The sequence below is a fragment of the Phalacrocorax aristotelis genome, chromosome 3, assembly GCF_949628215.1.
Source record: "Phalacrocorax aristotelis chromosome 3, bGulAri2.1, whole genome shotgun sequence".
In the NCBI taxonomy this organism is placed as follows: Eukaryota; Metazoa; Chordata; class Aves; order Suliformes; family Phalacrocoracidae; genus Phalacrocorax; species Phalacrocorax aristotelis.
Window position 1 is genome coordinate 49,124,492 of NC_134278.1, and position 20,703 is coordinate 49,145,194.

General features: G+C 39.6%; 1 protein-coding gene across 2 annotated transcripts in view; it reads right to left on the minus strand.

The window, feature by feature from the left end:
* Window positions 1–20,703, minus strand: part of PREP (prolyl endopeptidase) — a 106,387-nt gene that overhangs the window by 8,527 nt on the left and 77,157 nt on the right. For both annotated transcript variants that reach the window (XM_075087370.1, XM_075087371.1), the window contains exons 11-12: window positions 8,440–8,576; window positions 2,335–2,429 (exon numbers count right to left, since the gene is read on the minus strand). In XM_075087370.1, the coding sequence (XP_074943471.1) occupies window positions 2,335–2,429; window positions 8,440–8,576 (232 nt within the window). The remainder of the gene's footprint in view (window positions 1–2,334; window positions 2,430–8,439; window positions 8,577–20,703) is intronic.

The following is a 20,703-nucleotide window of genomic DNA, read 5'->3' on the forward strand; positions in this document are numbered from 1 at the left end:
AAATAATGAGTGAAAATGTAGGTCCAGATGACATCATTGGTTAAGACTTCCAGTTCTCAAAACAAGAAATTTTGCAGGGTGGGATAGGGAAGGAAAAGGATGGGTTTGCCCTGCAATCTTTCAACTGTTTGAGCAGAAGAATATCAAAACCTAGAGAACTCACAGTTGACCAAATCTCATAATCTTCCCCCTTTAGACATTGGTTTGGGAAGAGACTAAAACTGACTGCTCCTTGAAGGTTATCCTACCTTAAGACCTGGTATGTTCTTTCTTGGGCAATTAAATGCTAGTAAGAAATGGGAACTAGGAAGAAATTCCTCATATTCCTGTAGCAAAGGCTGTGGCCCAGCCAGGTAAGAGGGGCTCAGTGGATGCAGAAGTGGAAGTCCAGTTCCTTCTACTTTGTTTAGTATTGGATACTAGAGTATTAGTTACTAGCACTGCATAGTTAGCTGGATATTTATTCTAAGTTAATTAGCTAAGGTTCCCACTATAGTCCAGGAACCTCAAGAACAATTAATTCTGCCCTAAAATAAGTGAGATGAGCTGTAATCTGGAGGTATCTCTTTATCTCTGTTGTCCATCCAGTGATCCTAGACACCCAGTTTACACTGGATGCTTCATTTCTATGTTGCAAAGGTTTGGGAAGGTAACTCTGACATTTAGTCATACAGATCTCGTAGAACTGGGACCAGTAAATTTTTGATTTTTTTTTTTTTTTAACAAAGACACATCATTCTCACATTAACAAGACCATTGAGAAGAGCCATACTGGGACAATGAAAACGTCTTAAAATGTGTGGCAATAAGGGAGAAATAAATCTTACTCTGTGCTCAAAATTGTGGTCTGTTTTAAGGTCAGGATCCTATCTATACAATTAAACCTAAGTAAACAGACTTCTGTAATTGCTTGTGGAATTAACAAAGAGCAGATACATATCTTATTATGCAACTCCATAAAAGACTTGGGTCAAAATTAAGCAGGAAGTAGGTGGACCAAAGAAGCATTATCGTATTAAGATAAATTTTATTAAAACCTATTACAAACCAATCGGCAAATTAAAATTAATGAAGGATACTTCATCTTTAGCAATTATATCCTATATCTGCAAGCATATATAGCTTCTATTTATGAAACTATTACATATTTAACTCAATTTTGAGGAAATGACCCAGACAAAAAGTTACCGCAAATGAAATAGTAAAACCAAGATGTAGTGCTCTGGGAATACCATTTTGTTTGATAAGAAGGTATTATGAATTACTCCCATGGCAAATTACTGCATCATAAACACCACTGTTTTGGTGCATTTCCCTTGCTGACAACATCTCCAGCAATTTATCCACCAGATTCTTGGGATACAAATAAGGCATCACCATTAAATAACAATGGGTATGTTACAGAGATGAGTAGGACTTTTTCCAGCTTTTTCCACTGGTGAAGAGATACACAAAATTGTCAACAATACAGTGAGTGGACAAAGACAATCAAAGGATTAAGACAAGGACTGAATGGGAAAAACATGGAGAGAAATACATCAAAGGAATTACGAAAAGGAGAAAAGGAGAAAAGAGGTTGATTTTTAGTGAGTGACTTGGTTTCCTTGCAGCATAAAAGTCAGCTAAAAAAAAACCCAAAAAGGTCAAATGCCTGCCTAGAAGAAGTTGGACCTCCTAAGGGAGTGTGGAGGGGTTGACATGTCACTGCACTTGTGGAGCTGACTGTTCTCATATGAACTTCAATCACATTCACTAAATATAAGAAGAGGGTCTATTAATAAATTGTGCAAGAACAATCTGGAAGAGGTACGTTCTGAACTCAAAAGTTCACACCTTCTGCAAGGTTCTGCAAATTGTTTATTTTTTTTTCTGTAATACCAAAAGAGTCTAAATAGCCAGTGCTGTTGTCTTGGGGATCTAGAGTCTGGGGCCATGTGCACCTGCAAATAATGAAAGCTAGCCAGGTCTCCTGCAAAATAGACTTTTTTTTTTTTTGGGGGGGGGGAATCAGTTCAAGATAAATAGCTGCATTTTTAAATCCTTAAGTCTACGGAACTTGACCTTGCTTAAAAAAATGCAATAATTTTATTGGAAAATATTGTGTTTGTGCAAGACTTTTTAAGTAGGTTGCAAAAATCAAAACAATCTAACAAAAAACATCAGGTAACATTGGACAACATACAGATCTAATGTATGAGTAAGGAAAAAGTTTACTTTTCTACCGAGTAAGTAAAAGGCAAAAGCAGATGTGAGTATCGAAGAGGAAGTAAGAGAAAATGTTGTCATTTTCCTTGCTGAGCTTGTAGTTTTGTTGCTCTGCTTGGACTGATTTACCTTTATGCCAGGTCTCTCCATATTCACCACCACCCCTGATGTTCGCCACTGCTAGGACACCCCCTAAGTGTCGCACAAAAATAAGTCTTGACACACTGAAAAGTGAAACAGAGAGAGGATTATTTTTAATTTCCAATTTTTATATCCCTACCACTTTTACAAAAATACTTTGAGGAAGATCTCTCCCCAAATCCATGATGAAATCATAAATGAAGTCCCCCTTGATGGCAAAGCCAGGCTTTTTTCAATGGTTATCCATGGAAATGAAACCCTCTGCAGCCTCAGGAGAGGAACGAACCAGTGCTGGTCCATTCTTCCTCCTTTAGTTCTGCACTTCAGAGGAGAGTGGCCAGTGGTTCTGCCTAACACAAGACCCCTCAGGATACGTCACTATTTTTTTATCATCTTCAAAGCCTTCAGTGTGGGGACTAGAGCTATGCGGTACCACTGCACCCTCCTAGCTTTCTGAACTGTTTCTCTTCTGTGGGTCCTCTGCATTTCAGAGAGTAAAGGAAGGCTTAGCCCAAATGAAGAAAGCAAAGAATTAAAACTTAAGATCAGCACCTGATCTTTGTTTATGTGCAGATATTTTCAACTTCTGCTCAATGTACTTTTTTTTGGACCTTTATAAAACTGTCTCTGCAAAGAGAAACCCTGCTTCTACCACTGTTTTGTGCCAGGGTCTGCAGTCAAGTTCTGGCCAACCCTCTTCATATTTATTTTTCACTTACATTGCTAAATACAAAAAAAATGGTAAAAAATAAAACTACAAGTTCTACCTTCCCTAGTATCTCTACAACCTGGCTGAAAGCTAAAGTAACTTTTTTTAAAATGTCAAATTGCAAAAGTATCAAAGCTATTGCTATCTTTTTAAAAGCGACTGAAGTAATTTAAATTATATTTAACAATTAAGAGGAGAAATAGTTCTCTGATCCATTGAGGCAGTAGCTTAATGTAGCAGAAGCTCCAGATGGCAAACCATGCATATGCCAAGGAGACCAGAAAATATTAAAAATTAATCCCAATAAGTCTTTTTTTTTTTCCCTCTAGTAGGTTAGATTTCTTATTTACTTGAAATCTTTGCTTATCGAAGAAAACACTGCCTGCAGAAATTAATCCTATTCAACCACAAGAGCAAGGATTGGGCCTTTTTACCTTGAAATCTCCCTACTGCTTATCAGGAACATCTTGAAAGACAGTAGTTCCACAGTGTCTCTCATGTGGATGTAGTACCAAAACAGGTAAAAGTTTTGTACCTCCCACATCAATTATCTATGTACTGGCACTTGTTCTTGAGGGTATATAGCAAGGACTAAGGAAACAAAAAGAAAAGCAGGAGGACAACTGATAAGAGATTTCTGTATTTTCATAATGCATCAAAGGAAAAACTTTCCACCCAGGCTGCTTATCTGTGGCCATCAGATGGCTCATGAGGCTTCTGTAAAATCAAATCTGAAGTCCATCACTGTGAATTGTGTTTTCCTTAGATTGCTGTGATGTGGTGATCAGATGCAAGATTGATATTCTATAAGCACACTGTGCAAAGGTCAAACTCCAGGATGCCTAATTTCGACAGGTTGCTCCACAGCTAACGTGGAGTAGCCTGATAGTAGGTTGCCTCATGAGATTGTGGCTTCTTAATTTTTGGTATGTTAGATCCACAAACCCCCCCCGAATATTCTGCACTTCTTTTCCCTGTCTCTGTCCCAAACAAAACGAACTTTTTGGTCCAAACTTAACTGTTCTCCTAGTAATCAAAGGGAGCAAGTATAGGAATTACAGGTAAGACAAGAGCTTGCTACCAAAATATATTGCCTAAGGATATTTAAAAAATAAAAAATTCCAGACTAGAGCACATCCTCTTCCATCTGCTGAACGACACTGTGCCCATCTGAGGGATCAGCATACTTAACCAGCAAAGAATCTGTGAGCAACGCAAAACCAAAGAACAGAATGCACCCTATCCCGTCCATGGACTCTAACAGAGATGGTACCTTGATAACAATTTTTGGAGGGATCTAAGTGACTTACGATCTCATAGGATATGCAGTACTCTTATTATAGGAAGCTAGTTCCCATTTCCACAAGCAACTGATTTTTCTGTCACACAGACCCTCAATGTGATAAAGCCCAGAGTTTGATAACTATAATTATATTGCCCAAATTATAAGTAAGGTTTATTACATCTGTACTCACTCTCAGCAATACTACTGGGATTTAGACGCTTCAGAAAACATTACCCCATATACCCCAACACATACATCCAATAACATCACTGCCAATGACTATCAATGAACACCCGCTCCAGTACTGTCAGTAGTAAAGTGAGTCAAGACCCTAACTTGACCAACACTTCGAGGTAGGTTTGCCTAGAGCCTGTAACAAGCTTTCTCAAAGTGACTTTTAAGTTCAAGGAATGAGGTTTTACAAGTATATAATCAGGACTCATTAACTTTTAAAAAAAGTGAAAATTCCAAGTGGTCAGGCAGCACAACATTCAAGGCTCCCGCTTCCTGTGTTCTTCCAGGTGGGTTCTTGCTTCCAGATTTGATTTCAAGTCAACTTGGTGTCTGAGTCTCAGCAAACTGTCCAGTCACCCTGGATGCCTATAAAATGTCTCATTCTGCAGAGGAAAGTCTGGTTCCCTGCTTTTCCCAACAGTCTCCATAGCCTTTTGCTCATTATCCCTGTTTTTCCTTCTCTCCTGGGAGCAGGGTAAGGAAAGAGTAAAGGAAAGGGCAACAGGGTCAGGAAGAAGCCAGTGGAGGGAGCGGAAGATAGGTCCTTCCCTGGAGGGCTCCTTCCAGACCCTGTCACTCTTAAGGAGCATAACACAAGAAATAAGAAAACAGTTTTTTTCTTTTTTTTTTACAGCATAGAACAACGTGAGGAGCTGTGCTTCAAGGAGTAAGAATGCTTTCCCAGAATTACTGATCTGCTGTGAGGCATTACAGCTGACAGAGAAATGCAGGCTAGTGCACTGGTGTTGGGGAAAAAATCCTGAGTCAGTGCACTTGGTTGCTTTCTTGGCTTTTGCGGAGCAGCAGGGAGTGGTAATAATTACTCACAAAAAAGAGTAATCTTGCATTCTGCAGGCCTGGCTGCTATATTGCCTGACCCTTCTGTGGTCTTACAGTCTCTCCTTGGACTACCTCTTTGCTTAAAGGCTTGGAACAACCTGGCCCTGCAGCAGTGAAATGCAGTTTTGGAGTCTGCTTCACAACCAGCCATATTCCACGATGCAGTAGATACGGCTTCTCCTGTACCCACACAGGAACATACAGAACAGTGAAGGGAAACACGTTGGTTCCTGCAGGGTAATTAGCTGAATTAGAGGTCATTTGTAATGGCGTTTCCCCAGCAGCTCTGCCACGCCACTGGTGTCAGTTCCATCAGCCTTAACTTGTACTTGCTATGCAGGCTGTATGATTAATGACAGTGCTCTAGCAGGCATCATACTCAGAATGCTACCAAATGCAGCTCTTCAGTCCAGAGGAGCATATAAAAGATGCATGCTTGCATTCAAAAATAAACCACTACTGTAACTGACTTAATGACTTTGGCCTGTCATTCTCACAGTTATTTTTGGATCCACTAACCTGTTGGTTTGTTTCTATTGCTTTCAGTGGAAAAGATTTTATTTTCGTTTTTCTTGTGTTGGAGAAAAAATGAAAAGCAAAATCAGCTTCTGAATTAAGCAGAAATGAGGTCCCCAAGCCAGAGTGTTGGCTCATGTTAACAGGTGCGAAATACCAGTGACTAAACATTGTACTGGCTTGAAGAAATACAGGACAGAAATGAACCACTGGGAAGGAGAAGGTGCAGTGTTTTATGAGAAGTTATGAGCCTTAAGTTCAAATAAAAAATCAAGAACTTTTTTGTTTGTGTTTTTAAAAGTAAGCTAGTTACTACATGGCTGCATTTCCATAGCCATGTCTCGGCTCAGGATCAGGTGAACTGTGTGGCAAGCCTCGGCCTTGACCATCCTGTGCCTGCTTTCTAGTGCTCGTGCCTGTGCTCACCTACAAAAAATGACTGAATCATGATGTTGGACGGTGGCTGGAGCAGCACTTGGACCTGGGAACTACCTGTGGAATATTGCAGTGCATAGTAGCAGGGATGTAGTCAAACATTACTTGAATCTGCCAGGTAAAGGGGGGGACTGGATGTCCTGCCTTTCTGGCCTAAATTCTCAATGACAATTTCCTTCCCCTGATCTTTTCTGCCTACTTTTGGAATACACTTCCTCACCGAGTACTCAGTTCTCAGGTTATTAACCATAAAGACATATTTCAAAGCTTTGGCTTCTCTTATTTTTCTTTTAGAAAGAAAAAGGCTGCGAAGGGACATGTTGATATTACAGGGGAAAAATGAGGAGGGAGGTGTGGCAAATCATGCTTTATTTACATTGTCGGATAATGTATTTTGATCTGGGGATGACCGATTGTTCTCTGTGCATTTACTTTTAAGGGACTGTTACAGATTCATCTTCTTATTTTATGAACTGTATAATAAAGGTTTCATACGGTTCAGAAAGACACAGGTCACTGCTTCCACCTCCCATCTTCCTCTCTTCTGACTGCCAGCTGACTGACTGGCGCTGTTTGCTGGACTCCTATGAGAGTCAATTTTAACTTGCCAAAATGGCAGAAACCCACACACCTCTTTATGTTGGGCTAGTTTTCTGCCATTCTTGTGAGGTAAATCAGCTTAGCAAAGGTTCCAGCAAGCACCAGGGCCAATAAATGGCAGGTGGAAGGAGGCACCATGAGATACCTTCCCCTTTTGCCAGCAGCCAGCTCGTGTCAGCTCTGCAGTATGTGAAATTTTATCTTAAATCACTAGGTACGTAATATTTACTTTAAAAAAAAATTGTAAGTTTTATCACAGTTTTCAGCATCTGTAATAAACTGTACTAAATCAGTGCTTGAGCTTAATCTAAAAAGGAATTTAAAAATTATTCTGGTTATGTAATTGTGTCTCAGAAACCACAGGAAAGTAAAAATGTAGCTTTACAAGGCAGATAAAAACCATCCATATAATCAGAACACAAGATGGGAGGTCCATTTTTAGACAAGGTATTTGCTAGAAAGAACAAGAAACTGTAAATGCTCATTGAAAAAAAACAATCACAGTGACCCAGAAGAGTGAGCACTACAAAGGATTTCTTGAAGTGTGCTGACTCTAAAGCAAAACTGGTAGCACCTAAACTTAGTAGGGTAGTTTCGTAATAAATGATTTTTGTGTTGGTGAGCTGCTCTTCCACTACCTGAAAAATCGCTCTCCATTCAGTCCTTTGTATTTCTGTTTTCCCCTGCCTCGCCCAGGAACATTTCTTAGGCATTACAGATAATCACTGCCTCTTGGTAAGCCTATTCAAATTCCCTTGCTGAGGAAATAAGCCTTTTCTTTAAGGAGATCATCTATTCAGTAAAGCTTATGGCTTTTGAGGGCTACAAATCCTGTTTTGCACACAGCATTTTTGTTTCACAATGCATTGCTCTGCATATGCAGAGCCCATATCATGTGCATCTCACCACAGAATCGTCTTTCCTCTTTCCTGATTATATGGGAACACAGTAAGGTTTTGCTTCTGCTGTAATCTCCTCAAAAGTATAATATGAAAATACAGCAAAATTTTAGTTATTTACATTAATTTAAACAAATATTTGATTTTCTATAATATTTAGTCATAGGCAATTGTGTAGCTTGGAAAAAAGAAAACTTCCTAAGTTATCAGTTCAGTAAAGGGCTCAAATACTTGCTTAATGTAATATGTCCATACGCGCTTCTGTTGAGCTCAGTGACAAAGCAGGAAGAGGTTAAGGTGTGATCCAAAGGGCAGGGTGCCTGCTGTAAACCTCAGAACAGGACAGCACTTCTCTGCTCTGACACAAATTTCTTCTGTGACCCTGGGCAAAACCCTTGGATTCAGAACTAACAAAGCAGACAAATGATGCCTGGACACTGATGTGCAGTCCTTATGGCCCCCATCTTGCGTCTCAGGGACCTGAAATGAATTACTCTGTCAGATCCATAGTACACTCTGCCCTCAGTCTGTTAATACCAGATACTTCAGAAGAAGGTATAAATTACCCTGCTTACCTGTAGCTTGGTGTAATTGATATGTTGAAGCCTCCATATCCATACAAGAAGGCAGGATGAGAACCGTCCAATTTAATTCCTTTCTTGTGAATAATAAACATTGGGATCTTAGTACCGTCTTTGCTAGGGTAGAAAACCTAAGACAAGAGAAAAAGAAATCTGAAATGCTGTTATTATCGTAACTCTGCACAACTGCTGTTAACAAGAATCGGAGGTGACCACTTCCACGGTGTCCAATGGGTAATACTTTCCAAGCAATCTGCACCAGTTGCCCAGGTCAGGTTCAGGAATAGCCATCCCTGCTTGGTTGCTTAACAGCTCTGGAAAATGTATCAAAATGAGACAATACAAAAGGTATGACAGTATAATTTTTACGTATCTTATCTATCAATTCTACATACAAGGTGGTTTAAGAAAACGCTACAAAACCAATAAAAGTCTCTGCAAGGGAAGACTGGCATTGTGAAAAAGCAAGGACTGCATGGTCCACCGTATATGAAAGCAGCAAAGGCTGAGCTGGCAAGGAGAATGAACAGAACTAAAACCACATTTCCAATCTAAAATTATAATTTCTAAACATTTCTCCTTTTTAAAAATTCAAAATTTCAGACACTTGAGAACAATGGACAGAGAAGAAAGAAACTCATAGTAGTGTGGTGACTTAGTGAGACCCCACTAATCATTACATTGTTGTGCATTTCAGAGAGCTATGTTTCTACCAAATAAATACGTAAGACACTCTGAAGATCTGATCTTGTACCACTGAAATCACAGAGAATTTCTTTACATCAGTTGATGCATCAGTCTTTGGTTGTAAAAACATAAACTTAAGCACATGCAGAAGGCCAAAGATATTTAAATAAGTCACTGTATTTTGGTTTTAGTATTAATACATTGGCATTAACAACATTTCTCAATCTGAGTCACTCCACACATCGGATTCAAGTCAAAAGAGTAAACTTTGAACAGCCGTTTCTTACTAGGCCTTGTGAAAACAGCAAAAAGCTGACTACTCAACACATGTACATGCAGCATGAATTCATGAAAGCAAGTCTGTATCCAGCAAAAGTGGACTAAGAATTGGCCAGTCTTTCTAGGTTGTCTCAATGACCACTGCACCTCATCAGGGTGGTAACATAAGCCATGATAGAAACTTTTGTAGCACTCAGTGCATTTTCAGACATTACCTGGCAACGAGAACCAGGAGCCCTAATGCTGTAGAACCCCCAAACCCATCCAGCAAGACAACTGAAAGGGAGAGCAGTGGATGTTGTTTACCTTGACTGTGATTCTTTGAACTACCCACAGGCCTTTCAGGAAATCAGCTCTCAAAACACCAAGTATCCACGTAGCACATGTTTTCATACGTCCTTCTATTACTGCCAGAGCACTGTGTGAACTTAAAAGCTGTATTCCATGTACACAAAGATAGACTGCAATTGCTTAACACAGTTCCCATATCTTTTTGGTTTGATGCATGTATCTGCCTGCATGCTCTAATTTAGGATCCAGGGTGTCTTATTTTGCCAGTCAAACAAAACACGTGGGTGCGAATGCAGTTTACCGCTTGCCGTAAAGTTCTCGTTGACTACTTTTGTTTGCTTTGCTTTTAGCATCGTTATTTGCAGTTCCTAGTCTGATTAGAACAAAGAAGTAACAGAAGAATGACATTCTTATTTTGTTGCATGTTTACAAGCTCTTGTGCTTTTAAAGGAAATAGACGTACCATGCTTTATAAAGCGCACGATCAACAGGAACTATTTTTATAACACACGAACCCCAACAGTAATATGAATCTGTGCAACACATTTATTCTGAGCATTGCCTGTAATGTGAAACATGTAAATCCACCTGACATGTTGAAAACAAAATAATCACATATAATTTTAGGCTAATCATTGCTAAGGAAATGTGAGAAATTTCAAATGAAACCACATCTACCTCTGACAGCTTCACCAAAACCTGTAGACGTATTCCAGATAAAATTCAGTATTTCACAATTCCCAGCAGATGGAAAAATTCAGAACAAAAGCCTGAAGGCATCTTTACACAGAAGAAATCACTGTTTCCAACTTCTGCAACAACTGTACCTATAACTGCACACTATAAACAATTAAAATATCTGATGGACAGGAGAACTGCTGAGGCTGGTGAGGAGGAGTTCCAGAGAGACTTCCCTCTGAAATGCTATCCATCAACTCCAGCTGTTGCTGGCAATTCACACGAAGTGAGCAACTGGCCCTTCTGTGTTTCCAGTCACTTACTGCTGTTAGCCAGTCCTTTCCTGATGATTAAAGGATGCCACTAATTTTCATGCTTCTTTCTGAACAAGGGGCTTTTTTGTTTGTTTGTTTTTAAACAAGTGTCTGAAAACTGATTTCAGCAGGGCTTTTATCATCATCAGTTAAGCTTAAATAACACACCGTTAAATGAAAACTCAACAACAATAAAAAAAGGTGCATGTCAAGGTGACATTTGCAATTTAAGAGTTTTCACTCCTATCTTTGCTAAAATAATGATTACCTCTCCCTCCAAGATGAACAAATGGGAGGGGGTTGGAAATCAATTCAGTGAGACACCAAGATATGTGAAACTATTTAAGCTTCCCCAAATAGATTATTTTCAACAACTGGTTCAATCTCACCTTTAAATTAGGTGTTATCTCAGAAGGAAGTCCAATGGTTTGTTCATGTAACCAATAAAGGGACGTGCTTCTATCTCAAAGATTAAGGTAAACTGCAAAGGGCAAGCCCTAAAAAGAATTTCCCAAGGTGATATTTCATGCCTAATTTTAGAAGCTGTCAGCTTTTACAGGAATGCTCATAAAAGGGTACTACTGTTTTCTGCTTTATCATAGACAGGAGTGATCTACTTGTACCAGCCACATTATATTACTACTGCTCATACATTTTCAAATAAAGACTCGTGTAAGTACATCCATTAGCATATGTAAGAAGAGGACAAATTACCAAAATTATTTTGGAGGGAAAAGGATGGAGAACAACGCTTCAGACATTATTACGAATGCTGAAACTCACCATTCAAGGAGGCATATGCTAAAAATAAATATCTTCAGCCTCTAGGAATGCACCGGCAATGCTTTGTGGTTGACAGGGTACTCCTGCCACATGCAACCCTTCGTGCTATTCTAGGAGCATACCACTGGAGCAGTACAGCAGCCCTGAAATAGTTGTAGCTAACTTCAGCTCACACTAATGTCCCTATCTGTAACACAGCAGAGAGGTCTCAGTGCCAGAGTCACTTTCAATTTAAATGCTGGAACCTGAGGCATAAACCTATAGCCTGTATTCTTATTATTATGACCCAGGGAGAAAGCAACACTGTTCACACAATTACTCATTACTATAAACTCCGTGAAGATTAAGCTATATAAGCTACACAAACAAGTCATTCTTCTTTAGTGCATACATATATATTTAAAGAGTGGTGTTTTGTTTGGCTGGTTGTTTTTGTTTTGTTTTTTTTTTTTTAACTTATCATTTGAAAGCAATTTACACTCCATTTTCACCTAAAAATGAATGGAAGTGTACTTCCAAAACAGCTTACAGAGTAAGTTTCACAAGTAAATACAGTTAATGGCTATGTGATAGGATTTGTAAATTTACTTAGGAGTTAAGTAGGATAAAAAAGTTCCGTACATTCACTCCTGGGGAGGTCTTTGTCCTCCTAATTATTATTTGCTTTAAATGTGCAGTATTTATGTTAGGTGACCCTTCACTTAGGGAAGAGGGGAACAGCCAGGAGGCAAAATTAAGTATTTTAGCTTTTGAAAAGCTAAGAGGATTTGAAAATGAGAGGTTGAAGACAAAGTTTTTCTTTCATTTGTGTATAGAGATAATATGGCTATCTGTTTTATATATAAAAGATAATGGCTATAGCCAGACATTGAGACTTAAAACACAGAACTAAAAATAATTTTGGCAATCATCCACTATGCACTTCTCTTGTCAGTATTTTTGAATATTAAAGCGATATAATCATCACAACAAATAAATAAAACTGAGCTGCCTGAATACTCACAATGTGCCACATAATTAAAAATACCTAAAACTACAGAAATTGAATAAAAACTCCAACTTTTAAAAATTAAAAAACTCAGCAATTTGTGGGTATTCAGTTTCATTTCTTCTCCCTTTCAGAAATGTTTTCTGTTTATATAATGGAGAGAATAAAAGATGTATCTAATTACAAGTGTTCAGGGAAAAAAGGGCTTGCACACCTGAAATAATTTTACTTTTACAAAACCAAAAATCTTTCTGGGCAAAAACCAACCGCAAACTTGTACAGATTTAAAATTAAGCTTATAAAGGTAAGATTCAACATGGGATTTTGAAATACTGCTGTAAAACACAAATAAAAAATAATCTTATCCAACCAGGCCTAATGCATATATTTTTAAGCTGTGAACAATAGCTGAATATTAGAAACCTTTTATAGTTTTTCTGACTTGCTCACTGATGGCAAAGAGAATGAAGCTCCAGTTAAAAAGTAATTAGTTTGGCTTTTCAGAAAAAATTATTTCCTGCAGATAATACATGAATTTTACATATGCAAAGAAACTTTGACTTCTGGGACTTGAAAACACCCCCTAAGTCACAGTAGGCTAATTATTCTTAGAAAGCCACTAGTGATTCTAAATATGTATCTCAACCTCTTCAAGATTAGGTATTACATACCAGAGATATCAGCTCTTTCCATGTCTTTGTGTGCTTGATCAAAACCAGGTAAGAGTTACACTTTTCATTAGACTGACATCCATCATGCAAAATGCCAAAGAATTTTACAAAAAGCAACTAAAAAGACATATAAATCATGCTGGAATACTCCTTATTAACAGTGCATGTTCAATAATTTAGGTTTAGTAACACCACGACAATGCCTTCAAAATGAGTTTTGTTCCAATGTCTTCTATATAGTTTTACTGAGATAATTCCTTTTCATTTGAAACAAATACAGGGTGTAGCAGTCTTGTGAAATTTAGAAATTGTTTTCTGCTTCTTGATAAGAGCGGCTGTCCTCACACGTGGCCACCGTGATTCTACTAGCCACAGCAGCCACCACAAAGTTGCAGGCAGTGCTAGAGAAGCACAGTATCCTCTTGAGTCCCAGCAGACAGAGGTACGAGCAAAGCACACATGGCTGTGTTGAGCAGTTGATCAAAGTGAACGACTACTTCAGTTTTTATTTACTGGAACTGTGTTTCAAGTATCAAGTTTCACTTAAAGTGTTTCCTTCATTAAGTGTGAAAGTGATGATTTCTCATCACACTTACACCAACATTTGTGTTTTGAGGTTTGGGGAAGAAAAGCATAAGGAATTCACAGTAAATTACTTAATGTCAACCACATTTTCCAAACTTCGCAAATGGTTCGTGAAAGGCTCACCAGTTTAAAAATCCCCCACAACTATCTTTGAAAGATGTCTGGAAGAGTAAACTTAAGGGAGTAGTCCCTGGAGAAAGTCTTCTTGCAGAGATGGTGGCATCAGGGTGTTCAAACTTGTATTTAAGTACAGAGAGAACGGCACCTGAGGCTGAACAATGATATACAGCAACACCTCTCACTGACAAGTCCTAATAGCTGCTACTCAGTGCTTCAGGAAGGGAAGTCACAAGGATGCTGCCTTCACACCAGCAGGTCTGAACACTTCACCACTGGCAGGCAAGAAGAAATCCTCTCCTTGAGATGCCAGGACAGAAATCTTGTCAATTCAAAAAGAATCATGTGCTGCCGTGCACACCACCTCCCCACAGCCTATTCAATCCCTCATTGACTCCGACCTTACAAAAAACCAGATACTAGTCGGGGGCTAAAGACTATATACCACATCACAAGCAAAATCCCTTCTTTATTGCAGCAGTGGCATGGTCCCAAGACCACCAGGGGCCCCACGGACAGCTCTGGCACCCAGCCAGGTGCCACCTGTAAGAGCAGCTCTTACTAACCACCAGTTTTTGTTTTCCTATATACAGGATGAACCAGAAGTCAGGAGAAGTAATAGAGATCTATTACCACTACACAGCAAATCCATGGGATCTGAGGTTTCCTTTCTTCAGTGGGGAATCCTCATCAATCTTTTTTAAGCCTCTTAAATTAGCTTCTAAGCAATTCTGTGTGGGTTGCAAAGCTTGCTTAATACAGAACTGGACAGGGGCCAAAGTAACTCAGTACAGTAAAAATTCATGCAGGTAAAACCCAGAAAGAAGAACACCCACTGCAGACATTTGCAAAAGCACTATGAAAATAATCAAGAAACCTTGAAGAAATTGTTTCACCACCCACCCACCAGGACAAAAAGCAGCCTCACGCTGACAGAGGCAAAGTGCCAGGAGATTTTTTTTTTTTTAGAAGAGATGTCTCCTTACTAAGTTCAGCTGCCTAGCTGCAAATGACTACAGGGAGGTATCTCACAGGGTGGTGGGAGGAGAGAGGGGAAGGCAAGAGAAAAATATAGCTGAAAGTTCAGAAATCCTGCAGGACCATCATGGCAGAAATTGCTTTTAAAGTGTGCTTTTCTGGATGAATTAAAAGGCAGCATTCCCTTTACATAAAGCCTTAGTGGAAAAGGGCATCTAATGAGACCCCTCTACTCCACTTTTGCAACCTGAAAGACTTCTTGTCTTTTCTCTACATGTTTACCCTCTGCTCCTTTCAGTGTGATCTCAGAGCTTCCTGCAGCAGAGTAATTAGCATCTGCCATGTGCAGTTATTCCTTTTTATTCATCAATTTACCTTAAAGAAAACTTAGCATACAGTGTAGACATAAATATCAGATTGGTAACGTTTACCTTTTGAGTTAAATATACATTGTAATCATGTTAAACAGAAAAAAGTCCCAGGGACAAAGTTACAGTCTCTTTCTTGAATTACTTCTGTGCTTACACATTCAAGAAATATATTACTATCAATTGGTACAGCATGAGATAAGCAAAGGGCTGTCTCAATTGAAGTAGCACACTGTTATAAATAAAAACATAAGTAACAGCTGCTGGCTAGCGTAATTTCTTTCATTAAATTAAGCTTTACTTCATTGAGAAAACTGCTCTGAGAGGAGACAACTCACAGTAATAGTATGTAGGCATTAGAAAGCAAACACCACTCATTTTCACCGTGCTGGAAATCAGTTCAAGTTGTAATGAAAAACTCTCTAAGGATAACAACGTAGAGACAGCTTACCATGGGGTAAGCAAGGGGAAGAACTTACCTTCTGCAAGCTACTTCACAATAACTATTCTTATTTATGGTTTTAGACTGTGGTAGGTGCACACATGTAATTCAACATGCTGAAAGAGATACATTCACTCAAACAGTAACTGGCTAATTCTGTTTTTCTGTTTCTGACTCCATCTTGCTCAGCTGTTGAGCTTTTACAAGCTTCAGAAAGATGACACAACCCCTGTTGTTTTTCTTCCTAATGCAGGGGCATCTACATAATTTGTGGTGCTCAAATTTCACCTGTAAACCTGTATCCAAAAATTCTCACACAGAACAAATTCAGTCTTGACACTGGTGATATCAAGTGCCCAGCTTGTGTCAAAGCCCCAGCAGGACCCACATATTCCACTTATATTTCCAAGAGCTTTATTTATGACTTCCCATAGCTGGACAATTTCAGTGCACTCTGCTCTCTCTTCCTTAGAGAATCATATCCTGTTTACAGATGTCAAGTTGGCTACCCAAAGCCAGAGGCGCTATAAATCACTAAACACCTACAAAAATTCTGCATGTGGCTAGTACAATATTGAAAAAATAGCTGATACTCTTCATTCCTACTCTTTGAAGAGAAACTGAGAACATCTATGCTGGACAATGCATATTTCAAAATCAGCCCCAGCTCACTCATCCTGTAAAATTTTATTCTGAAGAACTTACTGAAATAAACAGGTCACTTAAAAGTATTGTGACGCACTTCCATGTGCAGTTTCTCACTCAAATTATAGCTATAAATAATTTAATTTCTGAGATTTAAGCTTGAATTTAAAGTTACCCTTTGTGGCTCTACATGATTAAAAAAAAAAACCAAAATGGCAGCAGAAGAAAAAAACCAGTGAGGATGGTCAAGGCTAAACTAGTCCTAGAAAATATCTGGGGTGCTAGCTTAGAACAAAATAATTCTAAGGATCAGATGCTATTGAATTCAACAGTTGTGTCTTGGTGACCACCTCCTTGCTGTGTAGACAGTATTTCAGACTCATCTATTGTTTTCAGATTTGCAGTACTCATTGTACAATGAAAGAAAAAACACCCAGTGAGTGTAAAAGAGAGTGACGAGAATGAGTTTTTATGACACTGTTGCAGCAATACTTAGGGAAAAACATTAAACCAAAACTCGTATAAAGCAACCCTGGAAAAATTTCACTTGATGGTATAATTTCCAGACAGACATCATAGCAAGACTTCAAGATTCTTCTTAAAAGAGAATACCACACACAAAATGTGCTGATGCATCCCTGAAATACAGTTGGAACACTTTTAAAGCCATAGGACTAAAGACAGCTTGCAGCAATCTTTTCTTTCTGGGGCAAAATGTGAACAAGACAATTGAACAAGATTGGATTGTCACTCCAATCTTCAAAAAGGGCAAGAAGGTGGACCTGGGGAACTACAGGCCAGTCAGCCTCACCTCCATCCCTGGAAAAGTGATGGAGCAGTTCACCCTGGAGGTCATCTCCAGGCATGTAGAGGGCAAGAAGGTTATCAGAAACAGTCAACATGGATTCACCAAGTGAAGATCATGCTTGACCAACCTAGTAGCCTTCTAGGATGGTGTGACTGGCTGGGTCAACAAAGGGAGAGCAGTGGATGTTGTCTATCTTGACTTCAGCAAGGCATTTGACACTGTCTCCCATAACATCCTCATAGACAAGGTAAGGAAGTCTGGGTTGGATGAGTGGACAGTGAGGTGGATTGAGAACTAGTTCAACAACAGAGCTCAGAGGGTTGTGATCAATGGAGCAGAGTCTGGATGGAGGCCTGTCACTAGTCATGTTCCCCAGGGGTCTGTACTGGGTCCAGTCCTGTTCAACATAGTCATCAATGACCTGGATGAAGGGACAGAGTGTAACCTCAGCAAGTTCGCTGATGATACCAAGCTGGGAGGAGGGGCTGATACACCAGAAGGCTGTGCTGCCATCCAGCGAGACCTGGACAGGCTGGAGAGCTGGGCTGAGGGGAACCTGATGAAATTCAACAAAAGCAACTGTAGGGTCCTGCACCTGGGGAGGAACAACCCCAGGCACCAGTACAGGCTGGGGGCTGAACTACTGGAAAGCAGCTCTGTTGAGAAGGGCCAGGGGATGCTGGTGGACAGCAAGCTGACCCTGAGCCAGCAACGTGCCCTTGTGGCCAAGAAGGCCAATGGTATCCTGGGATGCATTAAAAGAAGTTGTGGCCAGCAGGTTGAGGGAGGTTATCGTCCCCTTCTATTCCACCCTAGAGAGACCACATTTGGAGTAGTGTGTCCAGTTTTGGGCCCTCCAGTTCAAGAAGGACAGGGAACTACTGGAGCAAGTCCAGCAGAGAGCTACCAAGATGATCAGGGGACTGCAACATCTCCCTTATGAGGAAAGGCTGAGAGACATGGGTTTGTTCATCCTGGGAAAAAGACGACTGAGGGGGGATTCAATACCTATAAATATATAAAGGGAGAGTGTCAGGATGATGGGACTGTACTCTTTTAAATAGTGCCCAAGGCCAGGACAAGGGGCAATGGGCACAAGTTGGAACACAGCAAGTTCCACCTGAATATAAGAAAAAACTTCTTTCCTGTGAGGGTGCCAGAGCACTGGAACAGGCTGCACAGAGAGGCTGTAGGGTCTCCTTCCCTGGAGACATTCAAAACCCACCTGGACACGTTCCTGTGCCCCCTGCTCTAGCTGTGCCTGCTCGAGCAGGGGGGTTGGACAAGATGATCTCCAGAGGTCCCTTCCAACCCCTGCCATTCTGTGATTCTGTGACAATAAAATTCAGCAAACTTATATCAGTCGTAAGGAATTTAACTGCTATTAGTCACACTCAACAGCTCAAATGTCTAAAAATCTCAAGTCAACTTTAGTGAGTGTTAGGAGTTCAAAAAACACCAGTAAGCGGAAGGAAAAAGTCAGAGATGTTCCTATTGGTATAAGATTCCCTGATTTTAAGCATTCTACCATCATGCTTTGAAGATTTTCTGCATATTGTCTATTTTCAGCCATGAGCAGTAATCACTGTGCACTATTACTTTCCAAAATAATTGACAAATTGCCCGAAAAGCAAGCAGTTCAGGGAGCTGTCAGGGAGAATTTATGTATCAATTTTTCCCTGTCTGTGAGTACAGCAAGCCAGAACTAAGGAAATAATCTCTTTCTTTATATCATTCATCTACTCCGTTGAAAACCTAGTTACTATGAATTATAATGATATTTCTAGGAGGCTTCCCTTGTCCCATAAATTTCCTGGGAGATGTCTCAATGACAGAGCAGAAATAATTAATCTAAGGAAAGATGATATTCTATCAGTACCTCTGGGCAGCATTGATAAAATCAAATCAACCACTAAATGAAGATGCAAACTAGATTACCCTTAATAAAATTGTGCACTGATGAATTTGTACTGGATCATAGGCAGACAAAAACCCACAGAAAAAAACTCACATAATTAGTGACTGAACTGTTTCTGCTGAGTGGAAACTGAATTACTACCTCCCTTCCTTTTCCTTGGAAAAAAGATTCTTCCAGAATGCCCCATGATTTCATAATTTTACAGTTTTTACTACTTCTGATCTTATACTGAGGGACAAGAGAGAAGTCTCCTGACTGGTCCCACTCATGAGTGCTCCACATACACAAGTTGATAACTGCACCTCTGGATACTTATCAAAGCACTTCGTGTTTAATTTGTCCTATGTCTTCACCAGTGAATGACAATTTCAGGAAAAAAACCCCAAACAACCAACACCAAATCCATCTAGATAAAAAACCAAGAAGCTTTTTTCTACTCTGCCTTACATGTTGTTAGTGCAAATTTTTTTGTGTTTGCTATAAATGGAGGCTATGCCATTTGGATGTATCCAGCAACACCAACATATTATGAAGAGGTTTGACTGTGCCACAGAACACTGATAAAAGATAAACCTTTGAGAAGTTCTCCAAAACCCCATCATTTCTATTTAGTAAAAATTATTTTCTCAGTACAAACTGAACTGCTCATAACTATTACATGACCATCTTGGTTAACAAGCAACCTTTTCTAAGGTAATCATGTTCAAAGTGAAAGCAAGAGCTGTCACTTTAGTTTACCAGATATGCTATCATTTTCTTCCCTTTCTTCCTTTAAATCACAGAGTCTGCTCCAAGCAGTGGCCACGGTGTCTCATTTACTTTGCAGAAGCTCCTGGGTTTTGAACAATTTAGTGTAACTAAGTCTGAATAAAGTTTATGTAAGATCTCACCAACATTTGAAATTGTTGTTTTCTGTTAATAGTCACTACCCTCAACTCTACTGATCTGTTTCCCACCATAGTGATGAATGTTAACTAACAACAGCAAAAAACCCATCCTAATCCACCAAGCAGTTTTGGCCCCGGGTGAGGAGAGCAAGTAGAATTTTATTGGGCTGTTGTGATATATATTAGAAGTTTATCTGCATTTTTCATTAGTGTTAGATATTACCAATTATAACTTGTTTTTGTCTCCTGTATGTAGTTAATGCATAGTAATAATTCTTAATTTTCCAAATGCATAATTTATTTATCTGTCCTGCTTTCAAGCTGTGGTTGGTAAGGGCCCTGCAATGGCCTGCATTTGTATGCTACCCAGCACACTGGTGAATGCAGCCCAGGACTAAGACTCCAAAGTGCCACGATAACGCAAGTAAATAAAGGAGCAACAACCTTCTATTTTGTTCTCTGTAGGCTGCTGTGCGACCTTAAACTTCTTTGTATCAGTTGCATGCCAAGCCTAATAAATGACTGCATAAGCTAGTTACCAACTTGTGTGTGCCTGGAGGCCTGCAGCTCTGAAACACAAACCTCCCAGCTCTACCAGAGCCATTTCTACTCTGAAAACACCCCAGTTCCCCAGTAGCCTACAGGGACACCATTCAAAATGAGAGATGCATCCACTGTAAAGTATTTAAATGGAACAGGGAGCTGCGGGGAAGTTTAATTGCTAACAGGAAGCACTGAGACTCTGCAGAAGAGAGGGGACAAGGGAGTGCTTTTTGGAAGGAGTAACAAACAGCACACAAAACTACCTGAAAAATTAAA